This window comes from Filicampus tigris, chromosome 7 (assembly GCF_054856515.1).
Source record: "Filicampus tigris isolate MCC_2025a chromosome 7, RoL_Ftig_1.0, whole genome shotgun sequence".
Classification (NCBI taxonomy): Eukaryota; Metazoa; Chordata; class Actinopteri; order Syngnathiformes; family Syngnathidae; genus Filicampus; species Filicampus tigris.
Window position 1 is genome coordinate 1,003,144 of NC_141223.1, and position 19,862 is coordinate 1,023,005.

Sequence of the window (19,862 nt, forward strand, 5' to 3'; positions counted from 1 at the left end):
CCCAGAATCAACAATCAAGTCCTGGCCAGGCACCAAAGGGAAGGTGTTTTGTTTTATTGCAAATTACACTTCAGGATGTCCTTGATGATAGCACACACACACACACGCCCTGCTCTTGTGCTACTAACAATTTGCCACTTTGTACATCACTTCGAACACACATGTACTGTAGTTATGTTGTAATATTTTTACATTTGAAAGGAATATATAGATATTTGAAGGGCTATTTTGTTGTATTTTTTGACGTGATTCCAATAACATTGAGACGTTGTTTTAAACATAAATAAAAACAGAATACAATGGATTGCAAATCGTGTTTGACCAAAGACACGATATGTAATGGTGTTCAAAGTACCGTAATCAACCTGATTGTTTTTCGCAAATAATCATGAACTTAGAATTTGATGGCCGCAGCACGTTCCCAAAAACTTGGGACAGGTGGCAAAAAAAGACAAAGTTGAGGCATGCTCATCAAACACAGGTGGACAGGCTAATTGGGAGCTGGTTGGTGCCACGATTGGCTATAAGAGGAGCTTCCCTGACTTGCTCAATCATTCGCAAGCAAAGATGGGGCGAGGGTCACCTCTTTGTGAACAACTGCGTGAGAAAATAGTCCCAACAGTTGAAGGACAATGTTCCTCGACGTACAATTGCAAGGAATTTAGGGATTTCGTCATCTACTGTGCATAATATCATCAAATGGTTCAGAGGACCTGGAGAAATCACTGCATGTAAGAGGCAAGGCCCAAAACCATCAGTGGCTGCGCGTGACCTTCCATCCCTCCAACATCGACACCAAGGTGTGTAAAAGATAACACCGCATGGGCTAAGGAACACTTCAGAAAACCAACGTCAGTAAATACAGTTGGGCGCTACATCCGGAAGTGCAACTTGAAACTCGACTACGCAACGCAAAAGCCACATTTATCAACAACACCCAGAAACGCCGCCGGCGCCTCTGGGCCCAAGCTCCTCTAAGATGGACTGATGCACATTGGGGAAAGTGTTCTCTGGTCTGACGAGTCCACATTTCAAATTGTTTTTAGAAATTGTCATGTTTTAAAATGGCAATTAATGGATGGATTAGTTTAATGTTTTACTTATAATGTTGTCATATGTTAGTTGTACTGTAATATTCTTTGTTCTCATATTTTTCTTTTTAAAACAATTCATATTTTTTGGGTGTATTTTTTTCTTCTTTGAATAATTTGGATGTTTTTCTTTAGCGTTTTTCTATTTTAGTCTATTTTTTGCATTTTTCTAATGTGTGGTTTTTTCGTGGTTCAGAGGCAGAGGACGGTGTATCGGTTGACGCTCGTCAAGGCGTGGAACGTGGAGGAGATGACGGCCTACTCGGAGCTTGTGGCCTTAGGCCAGCCCGACTTTATCGAGGTCAAGGTAGGATACGGTTCTATGTCATTGTTCGTGTGTGTGTGTGTGTGGGTGTGAGTGTGTTCATTGGAATGCATCCACATGGCGGGCGTCTTGGGAGACATCAGACAGAAAAGCCTCGTATTTCTTTTGATAATGCGGGTGAATGCCAAGAGCGCTGGCGGCTGGCTGGCTGGCAAGCAGTCTGCCGTCTGTGCTCACTCCAAAGTTTTACAACCAAAGAACTAGAAGCAAATGTGTATATTTTTTGTTTGGTACTCAGATGTGTTTTGCAATATTCTGTCCAAATACATTTGTTATTTGTAATTTTAGGAATTTGTTGATGTTTTTGTAATTTTTTTGGGAAATACTTCTGTTGTGACCTGTTTGGCTGTCTGTTATTGTTCTACTTTTATTTATTGTTTTGTTCTGTATTGTAATATTTTTGTAATTTGTCTTAACAGTTTTCAAAATTGTTTTAATTTAATTTTAAAAACCTCCAATTTTCTTTCAAATTTTCACAATTTCACAAACATACTGTTTAAATGTTTTTGTAATTTTTCTGATGTTGTTTTTTGACTTTGATTTTCTGGCTCAATATTTTTCCATGTTTAGATTTTATTTCTAATCATTTAAATTTTTTTGGCATGCAGCGTTTGTGATATTGTTGTGTTGTGTTTTGCCAGTATTTATTTTCTGTGTATTTAAAAAAAATATATGTCCAAAATATTTCAATTTTTAAATTTCATTAGAGATTTTTTTTTAATGATTTCTGATGTTTATAATATTTGAGCATTTCCCTCAATGTAATGTTGATATTTTTTGTAACATGTTGCGCATGATTGAAATCATCTGATGCGAAAAAAGCGAGTCAAAACTCAAATCACATCTTGTATTCCGAGTTGAAAAGCCCACTAAAACTGTCTCTTGTCAAGTATTAGGATTCCTTTTTAGCACACAGTCAAAAAGACATGAAGATTTTATTATTTAACAACGCGCGGGCCCTTTTGCATGCAAGTCTATTTTATTTTTGAACACGCAGATGAATAATTGACTCTGTGAGGGACTGTGACACGTGTCCTCATCAGACAGCGTTTGTCCTCTCGTCAGCAGCCCAGGCTGCATTTCGCAAGTGTCACAATTGGAATATGCCTAAAGAGAAAAAAAAAATCGGATGTACAAATCGTAATCAGGTGTCTTCCAAATGTGGATAAAAATGTGACGATCGGATTTTGTCGTTTCCAACTTCAGCTCTTGAATTACGGTCACTGCCCCGCATGACCGTCTGATAGGTTCCATCCAAACATCTGCTGGCTATTTGTCTTGAATGTTCACTATACGATGAATGACTGGACAAAGGACTGCGAGTCGAGAAAGTCACAGCAATCAACAAGTCTAGCGCCAAAGAGATCGATTCTATTCTAACATGTCCAGATATGCTCACTTTCATATTTGTCGCAAGACTATACTATTGAAAATATGTATGAAAAATGATTGCTGCTTTTGTCTGAATGAAGCTCCCAAATTCACTTGACACCAAGATTCCATAAAATCATTCTAAAGCACAGCTTTGGTAAAAATCTACTTCAACTTAGTTCCTTGGCACCAAGATGCTACAAGATCAGTCCAAAGCAATGCTTTTTTTAAGTCAGTTCAACATAGTTCCTTGATATCAAAGATGAATCCACTTAATAAAAAAAAAGCAGGCAGGCTACTGCAGTTCTGTACAAGGTCAAAAATGGCCACAAGCAAGCTGAAAGCCCTGCTGAGGGTGAAATAAATCTTCAAAGTGGCAAATGATGATGCTTGACTTGTTCTCACAATGCAGCCAAATGTTTGTTTTTCTTGTGCCGTTCCAGAAGCAAAAGAGCATGCACGGCTCTTTGTTGGCATTCATGAGGCAGCCCCTCGCAAGAACACATTTGTTTTTTTCCCTCATTTATAATCAAGAGCGCGACGCGCCGGCCCCCCTTGGCCCATTACTTCCCCCAGGGTGAGCCTGGAGTCCGTCTGTGGTAATCAGGTGGCAGAAGGGCCCCCAATTGATGATGGAGGGCGCGAGCGCACGGCCGCCTCGCACGTGTGACCAACTGGAGTAAATAATTGAACACGTTGCGACGCCACGCCTTCATTGTTCTTGTAAGTGTCGCGTGAGGCTTTTGTTTTTTGTGCAGGTGCCGGAGCAAAGAGGGCAGAAAAGCTCCTCGCAGGTGTTTGCGCTGTGCTTGTTTTCACACTTAACAACAGAGCAAAGGCGGGTGGGGTGGGACAGCAACACAGCTGTGAAGCATTTGTCGCCAACGGCATTTAGACAACTCAATATTAGTTCCGCGATTGAAAGGAAAGCCAAATATTCCAAGTGTTTTTGCATTTTCGGACTAATATTTAGAATGTATTATTTGTGTAACTTTAGGTATATTTGAGATGCATTTTTGTCATAGTTTTGAATTTTAGTCATTTGATCATTTGTCCTAATGTTATATTTTTTTAATTCTGTGTATTTTTGTATTTTATTTTAGATATTTTTGTCATCATGGTTGTGTATTTTTGTAATTTGATAACTTTTCTTAATGATGCTCCCCCATTTTTTATTTATAGCTTGTGTATGTCTTGCCTAATAATGAAGTGGTTTTGAGTATTTTTGAATTTATTTGAGTAGTTTTAAAAAATGTATTTTTGTCATAATTTTTGTAGTTTTAGATTATTTGTAATATTTTAGCATATATGTATATATATGTATATGTATATATGTATATGTATGTATATGTGTATATATGTATATGTATGTATGTGTATATGTATATATGTGTATATGTATATATGTGTGTATATGTATATATGTATATATGTATATGTATATATGTATATGTATATATATGTATATGTATATATATGTATATGTATATATATGTATGTATATGTATGTATATTTGTATGTATGTATATGTATATATGTATATGTATATATATATGTATATATATATATGTATATATATATATGTATATATGTTTGTACATTTCTTTATGTATTTTTATAATGTTGTATTTTTGTAATTTTGATTTAATTTTTTTTTTTCCCCATGTTTTGTTTTGGTTGATATTTACTTGTTTTTACGTGGCTGTTCCTTTTTTTGTATTATTTCTTTCAATATTTTTGTCAGAGTATTGTTGTAATTTCAGATACAAGTGGTGATTTTTCTCATTTTTGTAATTTTGCATATTTCAGATTTGTTTTTCTAAATCATCATGCGTTTATTTTATAAATGTTATTGTTTGCATGATATTGAAATGTTTTACGTATTTTGTAACAATTTAGGTGATGTGTGCATTTTTAAAAAAAATGTTTTTTTGCATTTAAAAAGAATTTATAATATTGTTTTTCTCATGATTTTGTATTTGTGATATTTTATTATAATTTTATTTATGTATTTTTTCCTAATCCTGCATTTTTTTGTTTTGTTGAAAAGTTTTCTATATTTTGCCTACGATTTATGTATTCTTGGGCGATTCATATCTTTTCTAGTCTTTTGTCATTTTTGTCACAGTATTTTGGAAATGTTATACGTTGCTTGCAACAAGACTCTCTGTCGTGTTGTAATATTTCAACACATTCAAACAGCACACCAGATGCGTTTGTCTTCCAAAAGTCCATTATCTTAATGCTAACATAAACAACTGTAGAGAAGCTAACATAAATTAGCAAGAATATTATGGCTGTAAACCTTCAAACAACTGCGATTGGGCAGCAACACATACAACACGAGCATGCGGCAACACTTAAGTGTGCTGCATCCGCTTTTTGCTCTATGGCAACGAGCACGATTCTGGATTGACTGGGAGCCAGTTGAGGAAAAATGCGGATGCTGCTGCATAATAATATGCAAGGTGTTTGTGCTTTTCACAGTGTGGCAGACCACTGCGGTGCATATAAAGGGCAGCAGTGAGTCCAGGGACGTATCGCTGTAATTAGAAACAAAACTTTTTAGCTTGTTGACAAGCGCGTGCGTTTGTGTGCGCGCGTGTTTCCTGTAACGAATTGGGGCTCTGGAGTCTTGCTCGCTTTGCACTTTGCAACCACATTAGAAGTAACAAGCTAAACCCGCGTTAGCTCATCCATCCTCCTCCAAGCGCCTCGTCTGTTGATGACAATCTGTGCGTTTTGTTTGCCCGGCTCGTCGCTTTTCCCCATTTGGCCCGTCGTGTGTTTGCTTATCCAGTGTGAACAAGCAGACCTGAATGATGATTCGGAGTGTGATGATGTCATCATTTGCAGATCATACACTCAGCAGCCACTTCATTAGGAACACCTGCCCTAACGACACCCACTGATGTTGTAAAAGTCGCTGTGCACTTAAATTACAAGGAGGTGAAGGCTTCAACTACTGCTGTGCTCAAGAAAAAAAACAAGGCTAGATGTGGAATCTGTGCAAAAAAAAAATCAAGTTTACTTGCAACTGTTGAAAAAAAAAGGTGTTGACCATCTTTAACGATGACGTTTAATCTTTAAATCTGCTCTTCGCAGGTCTAAATAGTCGAGGTCTAATTGAATATCAAATTCATTGATAATTATGCTTTAATATATCTTTTTAAATTCAAAATTGTCCAAATACTCTGAATTTCAGCTTCTGGAGAGTAAATAATTTCAGATTTGATCATTGAGTTCATTCGAAAAGGTTTGCTTTGTTGATCAAACAAATGATCAACATTTTTGTGTATTTTCGGACATTTTACGAAACAAACCAGGAGCTAATTCATGATTAATTTATGTATGTGCATTTTCTGTACGGCCAGTTTGAAATCATGTCCGGATTTTGAATAAAGCAATGGAAATGGAAACATGTTTTTTTTTAGATTCGACTAATCGACGGGATTCATCGATTATTAAACTAAAATAGTCGCAGCCCAAACGTATACATATATTTTGGGGGGTTTTATCTAGTATTTTTTTAACTCATATTTTCAGAATTCTTTTGTCTGTTTGCATTTTTTTCCATTCTTTGTGTATTACTGCTGATGTGACAGTGTGAGGGCGCGAAAGAACTGTGGCGCGAGGAAGCTGTGCACCACCAGTGTCGCTGGCGCTTCTTATCTCTCGCCAGCTGACTGATGTTTGATGATGCAAGAGACTTTAAATGGACTCGGCAGTTAACTCATTTGCAAATGCCAAAATAGTTAACACCTTTATCTCAAGACTTTTGCTCAGTCCTGTAAACTTTGTCTTGCGGATTCAAACGATGTTGTTGAACGCAGCTCAGTGCGCTCTGAAGCGTTTGTGAGTGTTGAGTCAGTGTGAGAGCTGTTCAAAGGGCTCCCCAATATCTCTTTTTTTTTCGTCTCGAAATATCGATTTAAGCATGCTGTGTTTACATGTCCGCCGCCCAAGCCTTGCCTTCCGAGAACATTGCTGTGTTCCTGCGAAATGATAATCTGCTATCGATTAGCGCTGAGACCTTTTCATTTGTCACTGACAGCAAGTGCTGACTAATGTTTCTACCAATAATGCTACCTGATGCACTCATTGGGGACTTTTGAGCTATTGAGAACTAGAGTGGGCAAACTGTTCATATCCAATTCCTTCTTGATATCAACTCCTTCAGTGTAACCACATCCATCCATCTGGTCAAATGCCTGTTTTCATGAATGCATGAAAAAGGAAAATTTCAGAGCGCGATGTCAGGAAAAGCTTACGAGAGCACATGAACTTTATTTGGGGTTAACCAGAGGGACTTTTAATGGTGTGACTCCCGTTTCACATGAGTTGGAATGTGATTGGCAATTTGCTAACACGGCCGCAGCCCAGTTGTAAAAGTAAGATGACCTCGAGTTGACTTGAAAAAGCGGACTTGTTAACTTGAAACAACGACTTTATTCTGGCCATGTAAACACTTTTTATAACACATTTACATTCTAAATCTTTCAGGGTGTCCCTAATACCCTGTCGTGCAAAACAGTGTGGGGGTTTTTTATGTCACAATTTATTGACAAGAATATTAGCACAAACAGTCTCCGCCTTAATCACCCAAATGATGTCCTTGGCAAAAACAAAGCAATTCACAGCAGAACGAGTGCGGCGTATTGCATCCCTGGTGTGCCTAATGAAGTGTCCGGTGAGTGTCCATAACGTGTTGTTGAATTTATCAGCATGCGTGTGCGTGCTTGCGGTGCAGAAAGCAGGCAATCAATTGAAGTCGGTGTCACATTTTCGGCCTTTTGTCAGAGGTTCCCCGGTTAATCATTTTCTTCTTCTTTGGTGTCTTGTGCTCGTTGGAGGCCTGATTGATTGTCTCTCTGCTGCATCAATAAGCGTTATTGATTCAACAGACACACCAATAAACTTGCCTTCAACACAACCCGCTGCACATTGTGGAATGGGGGGTGGAAAATTGAAAGCAATATCTAGTATTACGTTTGCCCAAAGTTTTCATTTGTGGCCATGAAAAAGGCTTTGGTGCCTTCACTTTAGCCCCCAAAAGGCCACCGCAATGTTTTGGGGTGTGTGTGTGTGTGTGTGTGTGTGTTTTTTCACTTTTTTCACAAGTTAGGGCCTGCTGTTCCGATTGAACTGTAATACATGGGTCCATGTATACTCGCTGTGGTTTGGTTGAACATTTTGGTGTGTACAGTAAATGAACCGTGTTTGCTTGTATGTGTTGACATATGACAAAAATACAAAACTATTGAGCGTTCTATTTTTGTAATATTTTCAACGGATCGAAAGTATTTTTATTACAAAACAAATTTTCAAAAATGCTGAAACCAAAAAGAAAATATTAAAATACATAAAACAGCAAAATAATACAAGTATAAAAACAGAGAAACGTTTGGGGGGGAAAAAACATAACTGAAATATATTTGGGAACGTTTCTAAAAGATTATAAAAATCACACAAAATATGTACAATTGCAAAAAAAAAGACAAAAATATTTGTAATTTTCTGAGATTACACATTAAATATGATACAAAATACACCAAAAATATATTGGATTTAAAAAATACAGAGGTTATTAAAAAGAGAAATAATAGCACAGGTATAAAAAAAAAAGCAAAATATTACAAAAATACTATAAATTTTATAAAAGCCCATAAAAAAATATGCAGTTTGACAAATTTGGTGAACTGTACAATATTGAGTTATGGAGTTGTATGGGTCAGTTTGACTGCATACTTCAAGTTTGAAGTGACCAATACAGCTTGAAACGAGCACGCAAAGTCATCTTCCATAATCATCTCCAACCTCTTGACGGCGAAGGAAAGTCAGAACAGGTGCTAAGGAATACTTTCAAAAGTTCAAATGTGTTTAAAAGCGCATTTTATATCCATATTGTGACACATACTTTAATTCCAGCCCGCCCGCCCGACCGCCGGCCGGCCGTCGTCTGGGCCCGGAGCAAGTGATTGATGGCGACGGCGGTGCGCCGGGCCGTTACTCAGTCGGCCTCCGGGTGCAGCCGCCGTCATCAATTGCGTCCCGATTGCACAAACAGTCTGCAAAGGGAGCAAATGTCAGCCTTTTTAAAAAAAAACAAAAAGAAAAGCTTTCCAGTCGCCGCTAAGCACCGATTTCCAATCATTCCTTCGCCAAGGTGCCGTCTGCCGTCCCACCTGGGGAATTGTCCTCATTATACACGTCACGACTCACAGCAAGTCGGGGATATGGAGCTTCGGGGGAATATTTCACGATGAAGCCAAAATGTATGCGGTCGGCTTCACAAAGCCACCTTTTGGGGTTTTTTTCTTGAACACACAGACGAGGCTTAGGAGTCTTTGGGATTTTTCATTATCTTTACTTTTTGGTTTGACTTTTCTTTTGGAAATTCAGTTAGTTAGAAATCGTTGTTGTGTTGTTAGTTTTATAAATGTAACATTTCAATTTATTAGCGTTTTCTTTTGTTTTTGTTGAAGCGTTGTGCTTCTCTGCCTTTTTGCCCGTTTTGTCCAGCAGTTCAGTTTTCATTGAGTGGAATTGACACAGTCAGGTTGCCTGTCCCGCGCTCGTCCCTGATTGGCGTTCGTCGCCTTTTGGTTTGGTGTTTGCGTTCCGGCTGTGAAAACCAAAATCTTCTGCATCTCGGACATCTTGACAAAAGTGTGTGTGTGTGCGCGTTTTCAGGGCGTGACGTACTGCGGTGAGAGTTCAGCCAGCAGTCTGACCATGGCCAACGTCCCGTGGCACCAGGAAGTGGTCGCCTTTGTGCAGCAGCTGGTCGACATGCTGACTGACTACCAAATCGCCTGCGAACACGAACACTCCAACTGTCTGCTCATTGCCCACAACAAGGTAACGCCTTGACCCTGTCCTCTCCTGTCTTTTGGCGGGCTTTCCTGTCCTTTCTCGTCTTCCGGTTTTGTGTCCTTCTGTCTTGAGGTCTTATCTTTTTCTATCGTGACTTTTCATGTCCTTTCCTGCCTCGACTTGTTGTTTCTTGTTCTGTCAGGTCCCGTCCCGTTTTGCCCAATCCCGCATTGTCCTGTCCTATTTCGTCTGGCTTTATCTTGCCGGGGCCTGCCCAGTCCTGTCCTGTCCTCTCCTGACCGATCCTACCCTGTCTTGCCCTTTCCTCTTCTATCTGGTCTTGTCTTGCCCTCTGCTGTCTTATTTGGTCCTCACCTGCCCTGTCCTGCCCCAGGACTCCGCCATGCTTGTTGTCCATCTCGTTCCCACCCGTTAAGCCAATTGTACGTTTTTTAAATAGAGTTTTACACATTTCGCATGGGCCAGCGCCTTTAATGTGTAACGGTTGATTCCTTGTGGCTGCGCCCGGCTTTCTTAAACCGCGTCATTATTTCTTTGATGGGCAAACTGTCCAGTTGAGGCGTGGGCAGATGTTTGAATATCGAATGGTGAGTCATTGTCTTGGTGCGCACGCACGCACACACATGCGCACACACACAATATTGGAATGTTGAAAGTGTCGTCGTCTTTTATGTGTTGTTGTTTTACTTTTGGGCACCACCTGCAGATGTGATCCAGTGGCACCGCATGGGCCCTGGGAGCCTGCTGGAAGGCTACATACGCACGCACGCACGCTGACACAACACACTCCCTCTCTCTCATACTTTTGCTCACACTCGCTCTCTTACTCATTCACACACTACCTTTCATACACACACATGCTCACTCACTCACTCACTCTCACACTCTCCTACACGCAAACTAATTCTCTTACACATCACAAACACACACACAGACTCACGCACTGTGAAACACACTCACTCTCACACATGCTGACTTTCTATCCCACTGTTTCTCTGACTCTTTCTCCGTCTCGCTCTTTCCTTTTTACTCGCAAATGCACTCGCTCGCTCGCGCGCTCACTCCCTCACTCGCTCACTCTCACACACACACAGTAGTCAATATTCCAAGCCAGTCATCTTTCCCGTCGTGCGCTGCCGCGGCCATTAGTGCGACAGCCTCAGACTTTGCTTCATTTGCACGTCCTTCTCGCCCACGCCTGTCAGCGTTTCCTAATATACTCGCGCGCACACGCACACTCCCAATCTTTGCACTTGCGGCCCAGATTGTTGTGTTGCGGCGTGACGCTTTCTCCAGCAGACGAGCCGAGTCCGAGCTGTCGCCCTCGCCTCCCTTTTCAAAATGGACGCTTCTTTTTTGGCCCGGGAAACCTTTGTGCTCAAATAGGATTTTTCAAGTAAAAACAGATGCCTGCTTATTTGTCGATCACATGAAAAAAAAAAAAAAAAAAAAAAAATCAATCAATCAAAGAGTACAAACGCGTGCACGTGCCCTGTGTCTTTACATAGTGGCGAACGACGTCGGTACGTTAAACACACCAGCAGTGCGGACGTGATGCATTGACCTGTTGTGTGCTCTCGCATCATTTGTGGGTCCATGTTGTGCCCTACAAGCTCACAGGACCTTCCGTTCTCTTCCATCCAATGAACGGGTGAGGCCCAATGAGACGGCACTAGCGCAGCTGGATCGCCCGCTACGCGTTGTTCACACGCTCGCTACGCGTTCACTCGACATGTGACATGTGGAGCACGAAGCAGAAAGGCGCGGGACACTTCATTAGGTACACCTCAACCATGCAAAAGTTGTTGGAAAGCTCTCAGGACGATGCACTCTTATCTTTCATTTATGTGGGGGGGGGCGGGGATTTGAATGTGCGTTCGCGTAACTGTGTGTGAGCAAAAGGAGGGTGTGACTATGTGTGTGAGTACGCAGGTGTGTGTGTTGGTTTGTTTGCGTGTGCATGCGCCCGTGTCTGTGTGAGAATGTGACTGAGTTTGAGCGAGTGTGAGATGGCAAATGTGTGAAAGTTTATGAGAGAGCTTTTCTGAGAGTCGTGTGTGTGTGGAAAAAAGGCCGCTTCCTGAGATGGCTGCAAACGGGTGTGTTTTGCCATTGAATTCATGTTCCACAAACGCAATATTCATCCGAATGGCGTGTAGGGCTGTGCAATGAATTGAAATTCAATTACAATCATGAGTATTCACTCCACAATTACAAAATTGGCATCATCGTGAAAAATGATTATTCATGTGCATTTGTATGCAATGCCATGTTTGTTTACACAAGTAAATCATGTTTGAATTCATACATTTGCACCTTTTTTGATTTTGTAATTATTTTTACAAATTTCTTTTGGTCCAAAAGGAACTTACTTCAATTTAGTTGCCTTTATATTTGTAAACATTTTCTTGTTTGGTATCAAAAAATAAATGATCGTTTGAATAATCGTGATTTCATTTATTACATGAATAATAATTTTCTCTTAATTGAGCAGCCCTAATGCCACGTGTAGACAAGTGCGGCCGCAAAGAAACTTGCCCTTCAGAGAGAAATTTGCAGGACTTCCTTTTCCTTCCAATTAGCATGCCGGACTCAATTAGTAGTCTCTTCCACTCTCTTCACCATCAATCAATCAGTCAATTGATTTTTGTCTCTGATGGTTCGTGCAATTTCTATTCATCTTCTTTTTTTTTTTTTTTTTTTTTTTTTTTTTACCCCTCACCACGTGTAAAGCATTTGACTCTTCCTCCATGCACCTTTTTTTTAAGATGAAACATGAATGCAAGCACCATTTAGCGCCTCAGTGTCCGTTTATTGAATCTGCCGCCGGTGCATTGTGGCCAAGACGAGAGGTTGCTCGCTTACATGTTTTGCTTGGATTGGTGAGACACGCGCACGCGCACACGCACGCGCAGGCACACGCAGGCACACGCAGGTCCATGTATCAGCCTCCTGTGGGCCCTTTAACAAGATGGATGGCAGCTTGGCTGTGAGAGTCGTGATTGATAAGGAGGAAGTCTTAACAAAATACAGCACAACCTTGAAAGTTTTGCGACATTTATTCCGAAAGGGCGACACAAGAGACAAATGACCACAGAAGTTAGCGTCGTCACAGAAAGCTGGCCAGAAAAAAAGACCACAGTCTTTGAGTGGCTCTGCCATTGGTCTTATGGGCTGCAGCTAGCAAATATTTTGGTGTTTGGATAGCCTCCTGAAAATTCCATCGAGTAATCGAAAGATATTTTTGCTTGGTTAGAAATACAGAAGACAAAAAAAACAAAAAAACTTAATTTCCACTTAATGATGAACATTTTTCGTTTTTAGGTAATCAACATTTAATACTTCAATTGAATCTGTGCATTGCAGCACGCTATTCGCCTCTCTGGAAACATGAGCGAGATTTTCGACAAATCTCTCCCCATATTTAGGTTGATGAGACAAAGTGACAACAGAGCCGCAGTAGCCATCTTGCCAGCTGAACCGACGCACTTGAATGAGCCTGATTTGTTCAAAAGTGATCAGCAGCAACTGTGTCAGGCCGTCAGCACCAAAGTGTGCCGAGTCATTTACATCTATTAAACTAGCTTTGATCTGACGGCTCTCACTGTTTTGCCAGCTAGCCGCTAACGCGGGTGCTGTCGCTAAACAGTACGGTGGCAGCATATTTAAGTTTTTTGGGGTTTTTTAGCGCCCTTAATTAGCGATTGAACATTGTTTCAGGACAACGTGTTGTTGATGTCGAAACGAGTCAAGTCAGCCATTATGCATGACAGGCTGCCGCGAACAACTTCAAAGTAAAAGCGCGCCAAGGCATTGATGTCCATATATTATTTGGTTGGGGTAAGGTTTATTTTGAGGTTGGCCTTCTTATTGCGTTGGTGGCGTGTTACTGTCATGCATCGCGTGAACAGTCGTTCCTGCGATTAGCTTGGCTTCTTCCTCACAGTGTATACGTAAATAAGCGGGTATTAAAGGTAGGAAAAAAAATGCCTTCAGCATTGTTTTGAACCAAAGTATCCAAATTACTCGAGGACCCGTTTCAGCCCAATTACTCTTTGTTCTTTTTCATGTTCGACATGGAGTACTGAGTAAAGATGTAAACTGAGATGTTAGCAACTCACGAGCTAGCTCGCTGGTCTAACTGTCCACACACAATAAATTTCGTAGATGACATTTTACACTAAAAAGACTATATTTGGTCCCAGTAAAATATTTAGCGTAAAATTGAGTATAAAATTTACTCGCTGAATATTTTACTCTCAAATTTGACCCTGTTTACTGGGACCAAATATAGTCTCGGAGCACCAAGTAACGATGAGGACAACTACGTTAGCAGCCGACTGTTTATCTGCCATCCGCTCATCTTTTGTCCTTCTCCGTTTTCAGTTCAAGGTGGATGGCGAGTGGCATACGTGGATCGACTATGATCGTTTCCAGGACCTGGCCAGGGCCCACCAGGAGAGCGGCGGCCTCAAGGTCTTCTCCGCGTCGGACTACACGGCGCGGACCCCCGACTGGGCGCTCTTTGGGGCTAGTCAGCAGGGCTTCGACCCGGCCGAAACCCGCTTCCAGAGACGCAACAAAGGCAAAGATGTCTCTGGATGCTGATTGCGCCGCTTGGATGAGGACTTTTAATTGCCTTTTATTTTCAAGACATTTCCTTCCTCATTATTGCGCTCCTTGCTCGCTCGCTCTCTCTCTCTCGCTCTCCTTTTTTTTACATGTAAGTTTTCCTAATGAACGGCAGAATTAAATCTGGTGAGTCTCTGATGCTGGTTGATTAAATGAAATTGATCCTCACTGCAGCTTCATTAGCGGCCTCATGACAGAGCACACTTGTCCAACTCAAGGCCCGCGGGCCAGAGAGCAGCCGCGGCATCTTGCCAGACGGATTTGTTCTTTTCACTTCCTCACATTTTACAGATACTACAAGTTTGTTTCCCCACCCAATCCCTTCCTCTTACATAAATTGTACGGATCAGTTTTTGTGCTTCGACATTTTACAAATGTACCTTTTTTGTGAACCTATCGTCTGTTATTTGGTGGGGGGGTAAGAAAGCAATGTTGAACTGAGTTGAGGAATTTCATTTTGGCAAGTCGTTTTTTGCCACCATCTCGTAGCATTGTTGGTGTCAAGAAACTATGTTGAAATCAGTTGTGCTGGTTCGTTTGGACAAAAATAGTGCTTTGCCGCTACCTTGTAGCATCTTGGTGCCTAGGCACTCTTTTAAATTGAGTCGTGGAGGTTCATTTAGACAAAAGTAGTTTTTTGCCACCGTCTTGTGGCATCCACAGCCTATTATGAACCGTTTTAGCTGGTTTGTTAGTTTGTTGCAGATTTTGGTTATTAACGGCAGGGCTCAGTGTGTGCACGTCCGCCAAGAGTAGGGGAACACTGTTTGATACCCACATACACACACTAAACCTATGTTTTGTTTTGTTTTTGGAGGCGGGTGCGCGGCGCTGTCATCTTGTTACTTGTTGAAAATGTGGCCTGATCTTGATCTTGGTGCCAAGGAACTACTGTATGTTAAAGTGAGTTGAGGGTCTTCATGTAGTGCTTTGCCGCCATTTGTGGCATCTTGAAGCCATTTTAAATCTTTTGGGAGGCACTGATTTCAAATTGAATGTTTTGTTAAAATGTAGAACAATTCAATAATGGATGTAACTAAATTGTTTCAGATGAACTTTATGATTTTCCCACTTGGGGTATTTTACACTTAGAAATGCGGAAACAGACATGAAATACTGCTGATGTATGACAGGTGGACATGATTCATGTTCTATGTTTATGATACCCACTTATGGAGACATTCAATTCTGTGCCATCAATCCGCCGCAGAGATTTGGTTTTGTCTGTAACACAAGTTTGCATTTTGTTCATTTTATCTAGGGGGGAAAAAAACCCCCACAAATGTGGCTTTTTTTAAGTTGCATCTAACTGACCTTATTGTAGCAACCTCTTATTCTACATAATCAATTTTTGTTATCCAGTTCTTTTTTCATTTTTTTCTTTTTTTAATAGAAATCTGTTTTTTGTTTGTTTGGCTACAAATGGAAAAAACAAGTGGGGATACGTCATGTTTGTTTTTTAGTCACGCGTTCCTCGTTCAAATACAAGTTGAATGTACAAGTTGTTGTTTTTCTCTGTTGTTTTACACACACAAACATGCAGCAGTACATCCACTCGAAAACGTTAGCTTGCACTTACTGTGTTCTTCTGACTAACTTTGGTCTTTGATTGACAGCAAGCTGTGTGATTGACATTCGGGAGGAAGCGCTCAGACTGGCTTCATCATCTTTATCACCGCCACAACTTCTTGGCCTCAAAGTGGTAACACAAAACACTCTTCATTCATTCGCTGTCAAATGCTTAAATCTCGAACACAAATATGGTTGGCTAAATCAAACCCTTGTGTCGCTACTAGTTATATGTTATAAACAATCTAAAATTATTGGAACTGCAAGGGCAATTGCTTTGTTGTATGCTGAAGACTTTTGGGTTTTAGCTCATAAGATGAATTATTAGACAACAGCTAAGAATCACTGCTTTTATTTCATGGTATTTGAATCCGGATGTGTTAAACAACTCAGGACAGGGCATTTCATCCACCCACTTTTCAAGTGAGCAAAAGTATTGGGACATTTTTGCCTCGCTGTCTGCAAATGAAGTTCCTAGTGGATAAATAAAGTGAAGTGACTTGAATTGGAACATGTGACTGGTGGGCGTTTCTGCAAGTAGTTGCTCAGGTGTTGCCTTTTAGATTGATTGCTTTAAAATTGGACACTTGTTTGTTTTTACCTGTCAAAACTGCATTTGCTGTTAAGCAAACATGCAGACCAGAGAGCTGTCTACAGGAGAAAAGCAAACCATTTTGAAGCTGAAAGAAAAGGGGAAATCGATCAGAACTCTTGCGCAAAGATTGGACATATATGGCCAATGCAACAATGTGGAATGTCCTGAAAAAGAAAGAAACTACTGGTGTGCGGCGCAAAAGACATCCAACAGGTCTGCCGAGAGTCAGTGACATCACTGACGGGGCTGACGGTATCACAATCCACTCCTAGAAGAAGAAATATCCAGGCCACATCACTGCATGCAAACCATTCATCAGCCATTTTGTCTATCAATTTATAGAAAAATGCATCCAAACTAATCGGGAGAAGCTTCTTCATCCAACAAGACCGCGAGCCAAAACATGCTCCCAGCACAGAAACAAACAACAGGAGGGTTCAGTGGAACGCGTGCCAGAATCCTGAACACAAAAAAAGTTGTGTGAATCGATATTAGGGCCACTTCATTTGAACACGGTGAGCTCGGCATTTGACGTCTTTATTGGCAACACGGAGAGCTGTTGCTCATATTTTAAACATGCGTCTTCGGTGATCACAGTGGAGTGTGAAAATGGAAAGCGTGTTGTTTAGTTGTGCGTGTGATTACACGTGAACGTGCACTTTATCTAATACAAGCGATACGATACACATACGACTGCGTGTGCCTAACATAGTGAGCCTGCATTGTTGAGTCTGCCTCCATTTTTTTTTCAGTGTATTTTATTTTGTATGTGTATTTTTTTTTTATTGTATGTGTGAATGCGTCCATTGGTCAAATGAGGTTCAGGGCTCATTTTTCCTAACGTTCCATGAGACACTAAGATGCAATTCACCCAAATTAGCTGCGTCAAACACTATGGCCAATCAATATGAGACTTTTTGGTACGTCTTGCCATCAACCAATTTTGCGTCGATGGGTGAAATTGGTGTCCGGGGCTAATTTTGTCCAACTTTCTAGGCAGGGGTCAGATGCGACCGAAGCAAATCGACCAAAATGCCCGCTTCAAATCAAAATGGCTGACTTGCTGTCAATTTGGAACATGAGTCCTGGAGACTTTTTGGTGCGTCCTGTTACAAACCAATTTTGTCAATGGGTGAAAGTGGTTGTCATCAGCTCATCCCTAACCCATTTTTTTTCTTCAAGCTTTCCACGGGGCGCTATTGAAGAAATGAAATTTGTCGAAATTGAGTATATTTTGAGTTAGTGTGATGTTATGCTACACCTCTAAGGCTAACATGTCAAATACGTTTTTATTCATAATTATCATTATTAGGCGCGTGAATGATTAAATGAGGCTTACACGTTGATGGCTGCACGTTAGCTTAGCATAGAGCTAAAGGACAGCAGTAGTGCGATGACTCACAGGCGAGTGTGGGATGATTGTCAGCTGTCATATGGTCTGCCAAAATATTCTTTTCACACCTTTAAGACAACGCTATGCTAAATTAGCTCGTGGCTCGATGTAGTCTGGAGCAGTGTTAACATATCAAATAGTAGATGCTGCTTCCTTATGTGTCTAACACACATCCATCTGCAGGTCCTTTAGCTTTTTATTTTTTTGTGTGTGTTTTTTGGGGGAGAGATCAAATGAGTAGAGAAGACTTTACACGGGAAGTGGTATCACATTCAAATCAGCACTTTGTCACAACCATTCCGTTTAATGCTTTTCTCTGTCTTTACCTTTTCTTGCTCCCTTTGCTCTCTGTCTTGCGATCTGCTCTGTCACTAAAGAGTCTCGCTAGCTTCTCTTCGTCTTTCATTTTTCCTCACCTTCTGTGTGTTTCTGTCTCGTCAGCTTTTGTCTGTCTTGGTCTTGCAAGCTTCTCCAAGTTTTCTCGCTAACTTGTCTTGCGTTTCTGTGTCTCGTTAGCTTCTATCATGTCTTGCTACCTTCGGTCTTTCAATTTTCTCGCTACCTTGTGTTTCTGTGCATCGCTAGCTTGTTTCTTTGTCTTGCTAGCTTCTCTTCATCTTTGATTTTTCTCGCTACCTTCTCTGTGTCTTTGTCTCGCTAGCTTCTCTCTCTTATTGCTACCTTCTGTATTTATTTTTTCTCTCTACGTATGTTTCTCTCTCACTAGCTTCTCTCTCGTCTTGCTAGCTTCTCTTCATTAATTTTTCTCGCTACCTTCTTGGTTTTTAATTTTTCTCACTAACATCTCCATCGTGACTGTCTCACTAACTTCTTTCCAAATCAGTTTTGCGATCTGTCTTTCATTTTTCTTGCGACCTTCTCTCCATTTCTAATGTGGCTCAGTAGCTCTCCATCCTTGTCTGTATTACTAACCTGTCTTTAATTTTCTTGCTACCTTCTCGCCATTCAAATCCATATCGCTAAGTTTCTGGCTACTTTCTGTGTTTCACGCTATTTTCTTTGCCTGGCTACCTTTCTCTCTGTCTTTTAATTAGTTTTGCTACATTCTCTGCATCTCGAATGTATCTTGCTAGTTTGCCCTGTCTTTGTTTTGCTACCTTCTGCCTTTATTTTTTCTCGCTAACTTCTCTCCTCTCACGTGGCTTTGCTAGCTTCTTGCCATCTTTGAATACCTTTTGTCTCTTAATTGTCCTCGCTACCTTCTCTCTTTGTCCTCGCTACCTTCTCTCTTTGTCCTCGCTACCTTCTCTCTTTGTCTCGCTACGTTCTCTCTGGCTTTAATTTTTCTCGCTAGCTTCTCTCAATCTTGAATGTGTCTCACTACCTTCTCCTGTACTTTGATTTGCTATATTCAGTCTTTAATTTTTCCCACTACCTTGTCTCCATCTCAAATGTGTCTCATTACTTTCTCTGAATCTTTGTCTTGCTTCCTTATCTCTTTTTCTGTCCTTGCCTTCTCTTTCTTCAAGGCGTCTCCCTAGTTTCTCTCTCTATCTTCTCTCTGTTTTTGGTTTTCTTGCCATCTTCTCTCTAACTCTGTGTCCCTCCCTTATCTGTTTCAAATGTGTTTCCTTACCTGTTCATCTTTGTTTTGCTACCTTCTTTCAGATTTTTTTTCTTGCTACCTTTTCTCCACGTCTCTCTACCTTCTCTCTGTCTCTTTACCATCTGAGTCTGAGTGGCTCTATATTGTGTCTTATGCCTCTCTGAATTCTCTGTTTCTGTCTTTGTCTCGTTACATGTTCTACACTACAGTGTCACCGCCTCACTGTCTTTAATTTGTGTCCAATGTCACTCTGTAGCTCTTTAAAGCGTTGCAAATGATGCTTTTAGTGCAGTTTTAATTCCACCTACATTGGCCGTTTTGCGACACTTCATTTCCGCTGTACAACATTTGAGACGGACTCAAACTTTCCCTCAGTTTGATTTACATAGGAAACCCACGTGTGCGAATGTCTTTGAAGTCCCGATTTTCGCGCCTTTTAATAAGCACAACCGCAGTTGGCGCTGAATCCATACCGGACACG

At 40.8% G+C, this 19,862-nt stretch overlaps 1 protein-coding gene across 2 annotated transcripts in view; it reads left to right on the forward strand.

The window, feature by feature from the left end:
- The window catches only part of tyw1 (tRNA-yW synthesizing protein 1 homolog (S. cerevisiae)), a 34,933-nt gene extending 19,175 nt beyond the window's left edge, over positions 1-15,758 (forward strand). For both annotated transcript variants that reach the window (XM_086036782.1, XM_086036783.1), the window contains exons 14-16: positions 1,288-1,398; positions 9,482-9,649; positions 14,012-15,758. In XM_086036782.1, the coding sequence (XP_085892908.1) occupies positions 1,288-1,398; positions 9,482-9,649; positions 14,012-14,233 (501 nt within the window). In that variant the 3' untranslated portion in view covers positions 14,234-15,758. The remainder of the gene's footprint in view (positions 1-1,287; positions 1,399-9,481; positions 9,650-14,011) is intronic.
- Positions 15,759-19,862: the final 4,104 nt, after the last annotated feature.